The sequence below is a fragment of the Lynx canadensis genome, chromosome C1 (genome assembly GCF_007474595.2).
Source record: "Lynx canadensis isolate LIC74 chromosome C1, mLynCan4.pri.v2, whole genome shotgun sequence".
Classification (NCBI taxonomy): Eukaryota; Metazoa; Chordata; class Mammalia; order Carnivora; family Felidae; genus Lynx; species Lynx canadensis.
This window is the reverse complement of record NC_044310.1, coordinates 118,298,043-118,311,145: the sequence shown is the minus strand read 5'-3', so window position 1 is coordinate 118,311,145 and position 13,103 is coordinate 118,298,043. Positions and strand designations below refer to the sequence as shown.

At 48.7% G+C, this 13,103-nt stretch overlaps 2 protein-coding genes across 11 annotated transcripts in view; one reads left to right on the top strand and one right to left on the bottom strand.

Annotated features, from left to right (window-relative positions):
* CC1H2orf76 (chromosome C1 C2orf76 homolog) overlaps positions 1 to 6,039 on the bottom strand; it is a 64,623-nt gene extending 58,584 nt beyond the window's left edge. For 3 of the 10 annotated variants that reach the window (XM_030325497.1, XM_030325500.1, XM_030325505.1), the window contains exon 1: positions 5,531 to 5,944. The gene's annotated coding sequence lies outside the window, so the exon portion shown is untranslated. The other 7 variants (XM_032594388.1, XM_030325495.1, XM_030325503.1 and 4 more) reach the window with 6 other exon arrangements.
* Positions 6,040 to 6,160: 121 nt separating this feature from the next.
* DBI (diazepam binding inhibitor, acyl-CoA binding protein) lies at positions 6,161 to 11,975 on the top strand. The gene is made up of 4 exons (XM_030325507.1): positions 6,161 to 6,268; positions 7,308 to 7,425; positions 10,214 to 10,276; positions 11,679 to 11,975. Exons 1-4 carry the CDS (start codon positions 6,260 to 6,262, stop codon positions 11,750 to 11,752), a joined length of 264 nt encoding a protein of 87 aa, XP_030181367.1. The 5' UTR covers positions 6,161 to 6,259; the 3' UTR covers positions 11,753 to 11,975.
* The last annotated feature ends 1,128 nt before the right edge of the window (positions 11,976 to 13,103 follow it).

Below are 13,103 nucleotides of genomic sequence, written 5' to 3'. Positions count from 1 at the left end.
AATACCACCCCACCATGTTAGCTGGACAGACACAGGACAAAGAGCGAATCATACACATACAGGTCTCACACACACTCTTTCTTCTCTCACATCCAGCTTGCTACAATTCCTCTGAATATGAACACTCACAGGAACAAGAGAATGGCAAAGGGGAGGGACTGGCTAACACCTCCAGCTGCCTGGCCACCAAAAACGAGTTATGCCATCAGAAGAGTAAGAGAGACACAGGAAGAGAAAATGGGGGGAAAAAACAGAGGGAACAGAGAGAAAAGCCACGCTGCATTCTTATCCCCCCATCTCAGCACTTACCTCCTTCCTCCACCTTCACAAAACAAACGCCCCCTACTCTGCCCACCTCCTACCCCAGAAGCGTTTTCCAAGTGCTTCCTTCCCTTTAAAACACACTAATCTCCTCCCAGCTTTGCTTGAGCCGTGCCTCAGGAATCACATACCAAGAAATGAAAATAAATACTGAATGGAGATAATTCATCATTTGTGAGCACTCTAGCCTTTGCCTTCTAGCAAAGCTTTCCTGTAACTGTAGTCCGTTTTTTTAAATAACTAGGTTCCTTTTAGAAATTACAGGTTTAGTTTACATCAAGACACCTAATATAAAACTACGACTCACACCCACCGGGCAAGCACTGCTTTCAACCTCTGTTAAGGCATCTTGCCCGGCTGCCTCTACGCTGAGACCCAGCAAGGGTAGCCTGTGAGTACTCAAGACTGGCACCCCAAGGATGTGAGGGCAGGCTGCGGCAATGACAAGAGCCTCTCCACTAAGTGGGAAGGCCGATTAGGCTGACTAGTTGGCTCATCAGGTTCCCCATCTTCTCTTAATACTTCAGGTGTTCTGTTTCTAGCTGGCTGTGATACAAAGAGGTTACATAGTCCTTTTACCAGAATTAATCTACTTTACCATAGCCTAGAGTTGCACATTCAGTTCTAATAGTTTCCAAGTTCACAGCTAATCAGAATGACTACATTTCCTAAAGAGCAAATGACTCTGTTCATTCACCTGCCATTTTGTTCAGGTGTCTAAGAAGTGCCAGGCACTTGGAGATACAGAACTGACCAATACAGGGTAATCCCTATTCTCCTTGGCTTATGTAGAGGAGGGAGATCAGACCGAAGAATACATAAATAAAAATGACTATGGGGGTGCCTGCGTGGCTCAGTCGGTTAAGCGTCCGACTTCAGCTCAGGTCATGATCTCACAATTTGTGCATTCGAGCCCCGCGCCGGGCTCTGTGCTGACAGCTCAGAGCCTAGAGCCTGCTTCGGATTCCATGTCTCCCTCTCTCTCAGGCCCTCCCCCACCTGTGCTCTGGCTGTCTCTGGCTCTCAAAAATTAATAAATGTAAAAAAAAATTTTTTTTAATTTAAAAAATTAAAAAAATGACTGTAAATAAAATAATTACAAAGTGTGCTAGTTGCTAGCAAGGATATAAACAAAGCTGAGGAACTTGCATTTTCTGGGGATACGCAAAGCAATTTCCCTTCCAATGCTATCCAAATATAGAATTAAAAATTCATATGATTTAGGGGAGCCTGGGTGGCTCAGTTGGCTGAGCATCCGACCTCAGCTCAGGTCACGATCTCAAAGGTTCGCAAGTTCAAGCTCCACATCAGGCTCGCTGCCGTCAGTGCGCAGAGCCTGCTTCAGATCCTCTATCCCCTCTCTTTGCCCCTCTCCAACTCATGCTTGCTCGCTCTCTCTCAAAAATACATAAAACATTTAAAAAATTCATATAATTTATTGACCCCCAAACATACTCTAAAATTTACTTTAAAAAACTAAATCGCAGATGCCGGCTTGCTATTATCTCTTTAGGTTAAAAGCTAAATGTCATTCCAACTGCATAGACTAGAAGCAGTAAGTGGAGGCCTTAAGACACCATTTCCTTAGGTAGAAATTACCCAAAATGAGTCCCTGAGGGAAGGAAGCAGGAAGCAGGCTGGAGGGCATGCCTTCACCTGTTTCAAAACCTGGCCTAGCGGGGGCTCCGCAACACAAAAAACCACTTAGCACCCTGCTCCCTGGGATCCGCAATCCTCACTAGTTCCATAGTTCAACTGCATTAAGCAACTTTTGTGGATTCACCTGGGCACAAAACCATCATGTGAAAAAGTGCTTTGTTTTAGGAATGTGGAGCATATTCCAAACAAGCAACCAACAAATCAACTCCACTTAAATTGGAGATTGCCCCCACAACTATATGGTCAACTGATCTTCGACAAAGCAGAGAAGAATACCCAATGGAAAAAGGACAGTCTCTTCAGCAAACGGTGTTGGAAAAACCGGACAGCAACATGCAGAAGAATGAAACTGGACCACTTTCTTACACCATACACAAAAATAAATTCAAAATGGATGAAAGACCTAAATGTGAGACAGGAAAGCATCAAAATTCTAGAGGGGAACACAGGCAGCAACCTTTTTGACCTTGGCCATAGCAACTTCTCACTCGACACGTCACCCGAGGCAAGGGAAACAAAGCAAAATGAACTATTGGTGCTTCATCAAAATAAAAAGCTTCTCTTCTGCACAGCAAAGGAAATAATCAACAAAACTCAAAGGCAACCTACACAACGGGAGGAGATTTGCAAATGACATATCGGATAAAGGGTTAGTATCCAAAATTGATAAAGAACTTACCAACCTGAGCACCCAAAAAACAAAGAATCCAAGTAAGAAATGAGCAGAAGAGCGACATTTTTCCAAAGAAGATATCCAGATGGCAAACAGACACATGAAAAGATGCTCAACATCATTCATCATCAGGGAAATACAAATCATCAGCACAATGAGGTACCACCTCACATCTGTCAGAATGGCTAAAATTAAGTAACACAGGGGCGCCTGGGTGGCTCAGTCGGTTAAGCATCCGACTTCGGCTCAGGTCATGAACTCACGGTTCATGGGTTCAAGCCCCGCATCGGGCTCTGCGCTGACAGCTCGGAGCCTGGAGCCTGCTTCTGATTCTGTTATCTCCCTCTCTCTCTGCCCCTCCCCTGCTCATGCTGTCTCTGTCTCTCAAAAATAAATAAATGCAAAAAAAAAATTTTTTTTTAATTAAGTTAACACAAGGAACAACAGGTGTTGACAACGATGTGGAGAAACGGGAACCCTCTTGCACTGCTGGTGGGAATGCAAATTGGTGCAGCCACTCTGGAGAACAGTATGGAGGTTCCTCAAAAAGTTAAAAATAGAACTACCCTATGGCCCAGCAATTGCACTACTAGGTTATTTACCCAAAGGATACAAAAATACAGATTCAAAGAGGTACATGCACCCTGATGTTTACAGCAGCATTATCAATAACAGCCAAACTATGGAAAGCGCCCAAATATCCATCAACTGATGAATGGGCAAAGACGATGTGGTATATATACACAATGGAATACTACTCAGCCATCAAAAAGAAGGAAATCTTGCCATTTGGAAGAACATGGATGGAGCTAGAGTGTATTATGCTAAGAGAAGTAAGTGAGAAAAAGACAAACACCATATGATTTCACTCACACGTGTAATTTAAGAAACAAATGAACATACGGGGTGGGGGGAAGAGAGGGAAACAAACCACAAGAGATCTCTAAACGATAAAGAACAAAGGTGATGGAGGCAGGTGGGTGGGGGATGGGCTAGATGGGTATTAAGGAGAACACCTGTTATGATGAGCACTAGGTGTTGTATATTAAGTTGTTGTATATTAAGCACTAGGTGTTGTATATTCAGTTGTATGAACCACTGAATTCTACTCTTAAAACCAATAATGCACTGTATGTTAACCAGAATTTAAATAAAAATTTGAAGGAAAAAATGAGAAATTTTTGAAAATTAAACAAACAAACAAACTGGAGGGGCACCCGGGTGGTTCAGTGGGTTGAACGTCTGACTTCAGCTCAGGTCGTGATCTTGCGGTTCAGGAGTTCAAGCCCCGCATCAGGTTCTCTACTGTCAGCACAGAGCCCACTTCAGATCCTCTGTCCCCCTCTCTCTACCCCTTCCCCGCTTACGCTCTAGCAAAAATAAAATAAAAATAAAAGATAAAATAAACTGGAGACTACCATGTTAAAACACTAGCCCTGCTTTCTACAGCGTCCAGTCAAAACTCAATCACATCAACCAATCTCTGAGGAATATGAAGTTACACGGTCAGAGCTACCTAATCTTTTCAAATGTGCCAAACATAATAACCTAATGTTAAAACCTAGTGACTTTAAGATACATTTGACTAGAAATCTGACCCACACAGGCAATAATCTGAATTCCCATTAGCCCATCTGTAAGCACTACATGATGGAACAGAAATGAATCCAGGCTTCATCTGTGCCTCAGAAGGGGATTTAAAAAAATAAAAATAAAAACAAAAACAAAAACAGCTCTGAATTGTCACTTTGGGAAAAAAAAACCGTACTTCTTAAGATTCAAATGTAATCTCCCCCAGTGTAACTCCAAACTTTTTGTCAATTTGTTTGGCTTTGCTTTCTCTACCAAAATTACACAGAGACTAAAATAAAGCCTCCAGATTTGTTCTCTGCTACTGGCCTCCACTTCTTCCCACATTTTATAAAGGCTGGCCTACCACTAGTTAGGAAATTACCTCCGAAAGCTTCCACCCCACCTTTCTTTCTAAACTCCTATAGCCATAAATTGGGGAGAGGGGGGTGTGGATTTGTAGTCTCGACCTCTTGACACAAATTAGGAATTGAAGAGGAATCATCTCCTTTGTTTTTTTTCAAGTTTATTTTTATCTATTTTGAGAGAGAGAAAGAGAATCCCATGCAGGCTCCCCACTGTCAGCGCAGAGCCGGACATGGGGCTCAATCTCACAATGGTGAGAACATGACTTGGGCCAAAATCTAGGGTCGGATACTTCACTGAATGAGCCACCCAGGAGCCCCATCTTTTTTTAAATGATCTCCAGAGAATTTTCCATCAATTCCCTCCCTTCAGCCAGCTTTGTAACCACTACCAGAAAATTCTTATCATCCTCAAACTCTGCCATCCACCTGTGCTGCTTTCTGTTCCCATGGAGAATATCACCCTAACTTTGTAAAGACCTGCCCCCTCAGTGTCTCATCCTCTGCTTAAAAGCCTGACTTCCCATCTCAAAATAAAAGTACCATATAGTACCTATAAAGGCCACGCTCTCCGTCACCTAGCCAGCCTGCCACCTCTTTCAACTCTCCAGTCTCCTCTCTTTCTTCTCTTTCCCTCCACTCCCTGGTCACACCTTTACACTTACTTTCTGCCTGGAAATTCTGTTGAGGGGCTTTCTCAAATGTTACCTTCCCTTGCCCTCCACCTCCCATGTAAAACTAAACTTCCAACCCCCTATCCCCCTAACAAACTTTCTACTTATTTTGTTAACCAGCATCCCCAATGTTCCAGGAATGCAGGAATTTATCTGTTTCCTTCACTGCTGTATCCTCAAGGTCTAAAAGAGCGCAAGTTAGGTAGCAGAGAGTTCAGTAAACATTTGTCAATGAAGAGTCATTCACTTGACAGACACTTGCTGGGTACCTGGTCCGGGCGGGGGTTGTTAAGGCAAATAAGACACTGGCAAAGCTTTTAATGCACTCGATGGAGAAATGCAACACAAAACTGTGCATTGCAGGACCGCAAACTTAAAGCCACCGGCAGGTCACAGACACGCCCAAAGCTCAGAGGAAGAGGCCTCGGCTTCGCCTTTCTGGGGCCGGTCCAACTTCCCACGGCGCAGTTCTCCACGGACCGATCCCGGAGGGTCTCCTCTAGACCCCCGAGAGGAGCGGAGCGCACTCGCCCTCCCCAGGCCTGAGAGGTTGCTAGTCCAGAGCCGCAACTTCCGGGCTCTTCACTCCAGATCAAATTTAAAAGCCTCTGCTCTTCAGCCACCGCCCCTTCCTCTCTGCCCCGCGGTGCATTCCCCCGCGGCGGCCCGGAGCTGAACCCCGCTCGGACCTGCCTGCACGGACCCACAAGCACGCCCGACTTCCGCGGCCCAGACCTGTTCCCGGCGTCCCGTTCGGCTCCTCTCTGCGCCTGCGCGAGTAAACCCACGTGGGTTCGGGAGAGGTTGGCCGCGCGGCGGAGGCTGAACACGCCCCCCGCGTGAGGCTGGCTTCTGATTGGCTGCCTGTCGCTGGCCTGGCCCGGTTGGAGCCGCCTGCGGCTGCGCCTCTAAAGGCGCTGCCAGTCGAGTCTTGTGCTACTGCTTCCTGCTCTTGGCCGCCTCCGCTCACTTTCTGGAATCCTTGCAACCCCGCCGGCATGTCTCAGGTATAGCGCGTGCCTAGCCTGGCTGCCAAGGTGCGGCGGGGCTAGAAACTGGGGGGGGTCGAGGGGGGTACTATCCCGTAAGCAGAACTCCGCAGAGTCTTTCCCGTCCCGGCCCCGCTGTGCCTCCTGGACCCGTGCCCAGCTCTGACTCTTTGCACAGAGCTTTGTGAGCGGAACTTTCCAGGTTTGGACTTAGCTACCCACCGGTAACTGCTGGGAAGTTGCCCGTGGGGTGGACTCCGCGGTGAGGCAGGAACAGGAGTTGGAGAAGAGGGTCCTAAGGACAAAGGTGGCAGGTAGAGGGTTGCATGGATTGAAGGAGCAAGGGGACCGAGTTCCCCATCCGGAAGGTCAGGGCAAGAGTAGGGAAGCCATGCAGAATGGGAAAGCAAGGAAGTGGTTGTTAACAGTTTAGAGGTCAGGGGACTCAGGGGCCGAGTGTCCAACGTACGAGAAGGGGAGAGGTGACCCAGAGGCCTTTCCCTCCTTGGAATGTAGCCTCTTTTCTGAGACCGAGCTGTGTGGAATGACCTCTGACTCATCACCTCTCTCCAATTGGAACACCAGGAGAGAGGTCGGCGCTGGACGCCTGGTCCCGGGGGGGAGGGGTCCAATGGCCTCTGGCCAGCCGCACTCAAAACTGTACCCATCTCAGCTGTTTCAAACACGCTGTGCTAGTCCTATCCACAAGTCGAGGCTTTATTGGTTCCCCGGCCTGGCCCAGGGGTGGTCAGGCAGTTGGCCACGCTGCTTTTTCAATGAAGTGAATGCCTACTGCAGGCACACCTAACCTTCCTCCTTCACCGCTGTGTTTCTAGCACCTGATAAATAGTGAGAGCATCCAGTACATAGTTGTCCATCGAATGAGTGAACCAATGTGCTTCCCTTCCTTGTTTTGCTGAATCTTTCTGGCTTCCCTCTTGGGGAGATGAGAAGACACACTGCTTTTCCTCAGGGGCATCTCAGGAGTGCTGCCTTTCCAACCTGTCTTTCCCCATTACTGAGCTCTATTTAGGCCTTTCCTCTCCCCCACGTTTAGGCTGAGTTTGACAAAGCTGCTGAGGATGTTAAGCACCTCAAGACCAAGCCAGCAGATGATGAGATGTTGTTCATCTACGGCCACTACAAACAAGCAACTGTGGGTGACATAAACACAGGTATGCTGAGATGAGCTTGGGAAGGCCCCGCGTCAAAGCAGGCTCAGCAGCCTTGATGGGTGCTGGAGCTCTTCTTTTTTTTTTTTTTTTTTAAATTTTTTTTTTTTCAACGTTTATTTATTTTTGGGACAGAGAGAGACAGAGCATGAACGGGGGAGGGGCAGAGAGAGAGGGAGACACAGAATCGGAAACAGGCTCCAGGCTCCGAGCCATCAGCCCAGAGCCCGACGCGGGGCTCGAACTCACGGACCGCGAGATCGTGACCTGGCTGAAGTCGGACGCTTAACCGACTGCGCCACCCAGGCGCCCCCTGGAGCTCTTCTAATCTGTGGGAACTGCACTCTCAAAACCGCCCGAAGCCCTACTCTTCACGTGGGACATGGTAATAGTTCATGGGGCTCCCCCCGCTCCTCACGAAGATCACGTTCCTGAATGGGACTCACAGACCCTGCACTGTTCTCAGTGGCTCAGGTCGCAGAATTCAAACCCGAGTTTGGGGAGGACTTTACGGGGTATCACCAGCATTTTGCATCTACTTGGGAAGAAGCAAAGACCCCAGCTTGGAAGAGACTTGGTCTCAACTCAGTAGTAGCTTTGTTGAACCACGCTGCTTCAGTAACATGCCTCCCCAGACAGTCAGGACGGAAGTCAGAGCACTTGGCAGCCTGATATCGGGAGCAGAGAAGCAGCTGGCTTCCTGTGGCAGGTCAGAAGCCGTTTTGCTGACCACAGCCCTGATGACCATTTCTCGCCTATCAAAAAATCTTGGTACAGATTTTGAGGCCATAGTCTAGACTACCATAGTCTGAAGACACCCTTTCCCCCTTGGACGGTTTTTATTCCTCCCCTAAGTCCCTGAAACCCAGCTGTATACTGAGGCAACAGCACGATTCACTCTATGCAAGGGCTCAGAGGCGGTGGCCATGGCAGCCCAGAAGGAGGTCACCCCCTTGTCTGTTCAGGAGGGTGGCATGGCCCCCAGTTCCACTGCAGTTGGGGTGGAGGGTGGAGCAAGTCGGTGGCTGCCAGCCATCTGGAAGCAGGAGATGGTGCCCAGAGCTAAGGATCATGAGCAGCACCAAATTAAAGTTCACAGGAAGGGCTTAGCTGAGAGAGGTCTAGGGGCAAAGATGAGTTTTATGCTAGGTTAATAAATTCTCTATCCTCCCAGGGAGAGGGGGGAGAGATGAAGTGGGGGTGGCCGGAGGGGCTGAGATGCCTTTCTCCCAGACAGGATTTTCACAGACACTGGCCTCTGCCCTTCTTTTGCAGGAGCACACATAGACTGGCTTGAGTAACTCTCATTTCCTGACTGCGGAGGCTTCGGCTCCTTCTAGGGCCGCACCGTCCAGATACAGTCACCACTAGCCACGTGTGGCCATCTAAATTTAAATTAGAAAGAGTTAAAAAAAAAAATCCAAAGCTCAGTCCTCAGTCGCACAAGTCACCTATCAGGTGCCACAAGAGGCAGGTGGCCCTGAGTTAGTGCAAATGTATGTCTCCATCTGCACAAAAAGGGCTGTTGGAGTGCGCTTGCTCTCCTAGATGATGACTCTGCAGGTGCACCTCCTGGTACCCCTGGGAATACCTCCCTGAAAGCACCTGCGGAGACTTGATGTTTCTCAGACACAGTGGTCCCGGCGGTGGGCACTGCCACTGCTCCTTTTGCCTTTGCTCTCGGTATGGCGGTAAAATAGGTCAGCGGGGAGGTGGCGAGGGTGTTTCCCAGGTGCAGCTGATGACAGGCCTGGAAGCATAAAATCATGCTTTAACTTTAAGGATGCTTTGCCTTCGGGGGGAACAACTGCCCACAAATCATCAAGAATTAGACTAACAATTTGGTAGAAAAATGGGGCAAGGATATGAACAGACTGTTCACAGGAAGGGACTCCCAGAAAACTGATAGCAATACTAGCATGAAGGAGAAGAACCGGGTGGCTGAGAGCAGGGGTCGGAGGGAAACTTTATAGTAGCCCTCTTTATAGCATTCAGATTTTAAGCCATATAAATGGATGTAGTACTTGTTTTAAAAAAAAAAAATGTTTTTAAGTATGCCTTTTAAAAGAAATCTTGGAGGGGCACCTGGGCGGCTCAGTCAGTTGGGCATCCGACTTCGGCTCAGGTCATGATGTCACAGTTCGTGAGTTCGAGCCCCACGTCGGGCTCTGTGCTGACAGCTCAGAGCCTGGAGCCTGCTTCACATTCTGTGTCTCCCTCTCTCTCTGCCCCTTCCCTGCTCATGCTGTGTCTCTGTCTCAAAAATAAATAAACATCAAAAAAAATTTTTTTTAAATAAAAAGAAAAAAGAAATCTTGGAGTTGTTTAACTTTTAAAACAAAGACCATCTAGTAATGAAAAGTTTTCTTACTGTTTTCTTTAGATCATAAGTTTGGGTTTCTGTACATCTGGGTTTCTAAAGGCAGAACCCACTATGCTAGACCCATTTAACTCCATAACAGAGCCTGGAAGGAACAGATGAAGTGAAAGATGGCTTTCAGGGCAAGAACATCGGTAATGTTCTCTGTTAGAACTTGAAGCAGATCCGGGGCACCTGGGTGGCTCAGCCGGTTGAGGGTCGGACTTCGGTTCAGGTCGTGATCTCACGGTTCATGAGTTCAAGCCCCGTATCAGGTTGCCGCCTGCTCTCAGCGCAGAGCCTGCTTTAGATCCTCTGCCCCTGCCCCTCTCTGCCTCTCCCCCACGCATGCACACGCACTCTTTCAAAAATCAATAAAACATTTTAAAAAGGCTTGAAGCAGATCTAATGTCCTTTCTTCCCTTGTTTCAGAACGGCCTGGACTGTTGGATCTCAAAGGCAAGGCCAAGTGGGATGCCTGGAATCAGCTGAAAGGTGATTGTTCTCATCAGTTTCCCTGGTTTGTGAAGCCCAGTAATGAAACACTCTTCATTATGAAGTGTTAGGGGTGAGGAGAGAAAACAAAGTGGATGAGGCCCATGCTAGAAACCGGCCTAACCTAGCCAGAATGGAAAAAAACTGGGCCACCTACTTTTTCTTCTAATACCATGTATGCCTCCTCCAAGAGCACCATCTCTGCGCAATGGCATCATTGGGAGAGGAGGGGCTGGGGACCAGGTTACTGAGAAAAGGCTGGGAGGTAATTAGTTGGCCTGGGTTTTCCGTATATTCCCGCACCTTCCTCTCCCCGACAAGGCCGGGTAGTGACCCCCTACCCAAGCAGCCTTCCCCAGCTCCCCTCCAGCCAGAAAGGCACATAAAAGAAAGGAATGAGCTAATGCATGGCAGGCTGCTGGCACATCGTAGGCCCCTGAATGGAGCTATTATATGCTAAGCAACGGCAGCCAAGAAGGAGCCCGGCTCCGACTTAATCACGTGCCACCTGCAGCAGCAGGACCCACAAGTTGGCAGTGAAGTGCCTGCCAGCTTTTGTGTTCTTGCTAGCTCATTTCTGAATAAGCCCTCTGTCTTCCTGCAAATGGAAAACCCTTGAATTCAAAAAGGGCCAGAATACAATAAATACACTCCTAGGATTTGCAAGGAACTGGGACAGGAATGCCCGTCTCACTGCCCGTTGTCACTGGGCATTTCTGTCCCAGTGTCCGTGTACTCTCCAATGCTCCAGAAAGCACTCGGATTCCCGGCGTATCTCCCCTCCGCCGCAGAACCCAGGAAACTAGGTGTTACTGCTGAGGTCAGTGCCCTTTGGACCGCAGCACGAAGGCAAAACTTTGCCTCCTTCCACTCCATGAGCCAGCTGGTTTCACTCAGAGTTCATGAAACTTTACTCACAGCTTCCCTCTGGGGAGAAGAGGGCATCTGGCTTTGCTTTTTCATGGCCACATCTGGCAGATAAGAGCCCGGCAGAGGGCTACTTGATAGGCCAAAGCCAACCATGAGAGGAAGCAGGACGACTAAAGTCACTACAGCTCCCCGTGTTAGGCTTTCCTGCCTGTCCGGAGTGTCCAGCCTCTCTCCCCAGGCTCAGGTTGACCGCTCATTCCAGCAGTGGGGGACTCACATGGCCGGCAGGCCAATGACAAGGCTCAGGACAGCTGTATACACGTTATGGGTTCAGGACTCTGTGGAGCATTCACCGTGGGCCAGGCGCCTTGAGTATTTCAGGCCAAGCCTGTGAGGTGCAGGTAGTGGAATCCCCACTTTACAAGGGAAACTGAGCCTCAGAGCATTAAAACTGGGGGCTGTCTAGGGCTCCAGTCTGCTGCTTTCCTACCGTGCTGCCTCTCTGACCAATAACCCTGTTGACTCCTTCCAGGGACTTCCAAGGAAGATGCCATGAAAGCTTACATCAACAAAGTAGAAGAGCTAAAGAAAAAATATGGAATATAAGGAACTGGATTTGGCTGCCGGCGATGCATTTCATCTAAACTGATAACAATGCCTTGTTTTTCTAATGCTGTGGATGACGAGAAATGATGAAAATAGCCCATTAACCTAGATCCTGAAGACTCTACAGGATACGGCCCTAACAGAGTAGGGGCTGAAATGGTTACTGACGTGCTCTGAGTAGTTTTTATCTGTAGATCAATTAAAAGTGCATTTGTTACTTTAAGTCTTTGGTAATCAGAGTTCTTGAAATCGCTTCCTCCGTTCTAATGGCTCTTCCTCACTTCCTTTTTCTAAAGATTTGTCTGGAAGCGTTGGAGCTCACCCTCCACTCTGCTAGGGTGCGAGGTAGGGGACCCACCTAGTCTAAGCCTGAAGTGCACACACCTCTGATGGGGAGGAAAAGAATTAGAGAAATCGCTTTTCCTAACTCCTTGTTCCTCCCCATTCCAGCCACATCAGTTGCATGCGCTGGCTGAGACTTCAGGCTGCAGGGACTGCCAGTCCTGTGCTGGGGACATTGCTGGCCTCAAGCTCTGAGGAAAGCAGGGTTGACAAATATTTAAGGTTCGTCTGAGGTCCATCCAGTCCGTGGTTCCAGAACAAATGAACAAGGCCAGAGGCCCCTGTCAGGAATGAACTATACCTGCCACAGGGCATCCACAGAGCCCCAGGCTCACAGGCAGCTGGGCGGGCATAACCGAGTCGGGTGGTGTGGGTGCTTAGCAGGGAAAAAAGGAGATCAGGACCCCAGAGGCCAGGGGTTAAGGTTACAGAGAAGAAAGGCTGGAGCTCGACCCTGGTGGGTGTAGGTTGCTGAAAAGAAAAAAAAGAGCTGGCAGACCCTCCTCACCAGATGTTCTACTCCACTCGTTTCCACGGTCTTGCAAGGAAGGTTGGGGTTTCCCCATCATGCAGCTGTGGCTGCGGAGGCTGAAATCAAGGAGAAGCTCCTCGAGGCCAAGCAGCTCTCCGTTCCCTCCAAAGCCTGTGCCCTGGTCTTAGACATGGTTCAGCCAGAAGAACAGGAGTTACAGTGACTTGCCCAAGGTCACTCCGCTGGTGACTAATCTGAGAGCCAGCATTCACGTGCACGTCTCCCTGGCTCAGGTGCCCGTACCACACAAGGTGGCCCCCCAGGCGTGACCCGTGCTGGAACGGCAAGGAGGGCAACTGTCTGATATGGCTGGAGTACGGCACACCTTCGATGGAAAATGGGACTAGAGAGTGAGAAGTCTTGATAATGAAGTTGAAAAGTACAAAATTTGACTGTCATCAAATGTGATAGGCGGCTGCTGGGAAGGAGATGTGGTCAGAGGCGTTCCGTGAATCTGACTACATCAGTGGGTTTTGA

Coding starts and splice junctions, on each gene's coding strand:
- DBI (XM_030325507.1), top strand. Junction 7,426..10,213: donor TGTGGGTGACATAAACACAG/GTATGCTGAGAT, acceptor CCCTTGTTTCAG/AACGGCCTGGACTGTTGGAT. Junction 10,277..11,678: donor TGCCTGGAATCAGCTGAAAG/GTGATTGTTCTC, acceptor GACTCCTTCCAG/GGACTTCCAAGGAAGATGCC.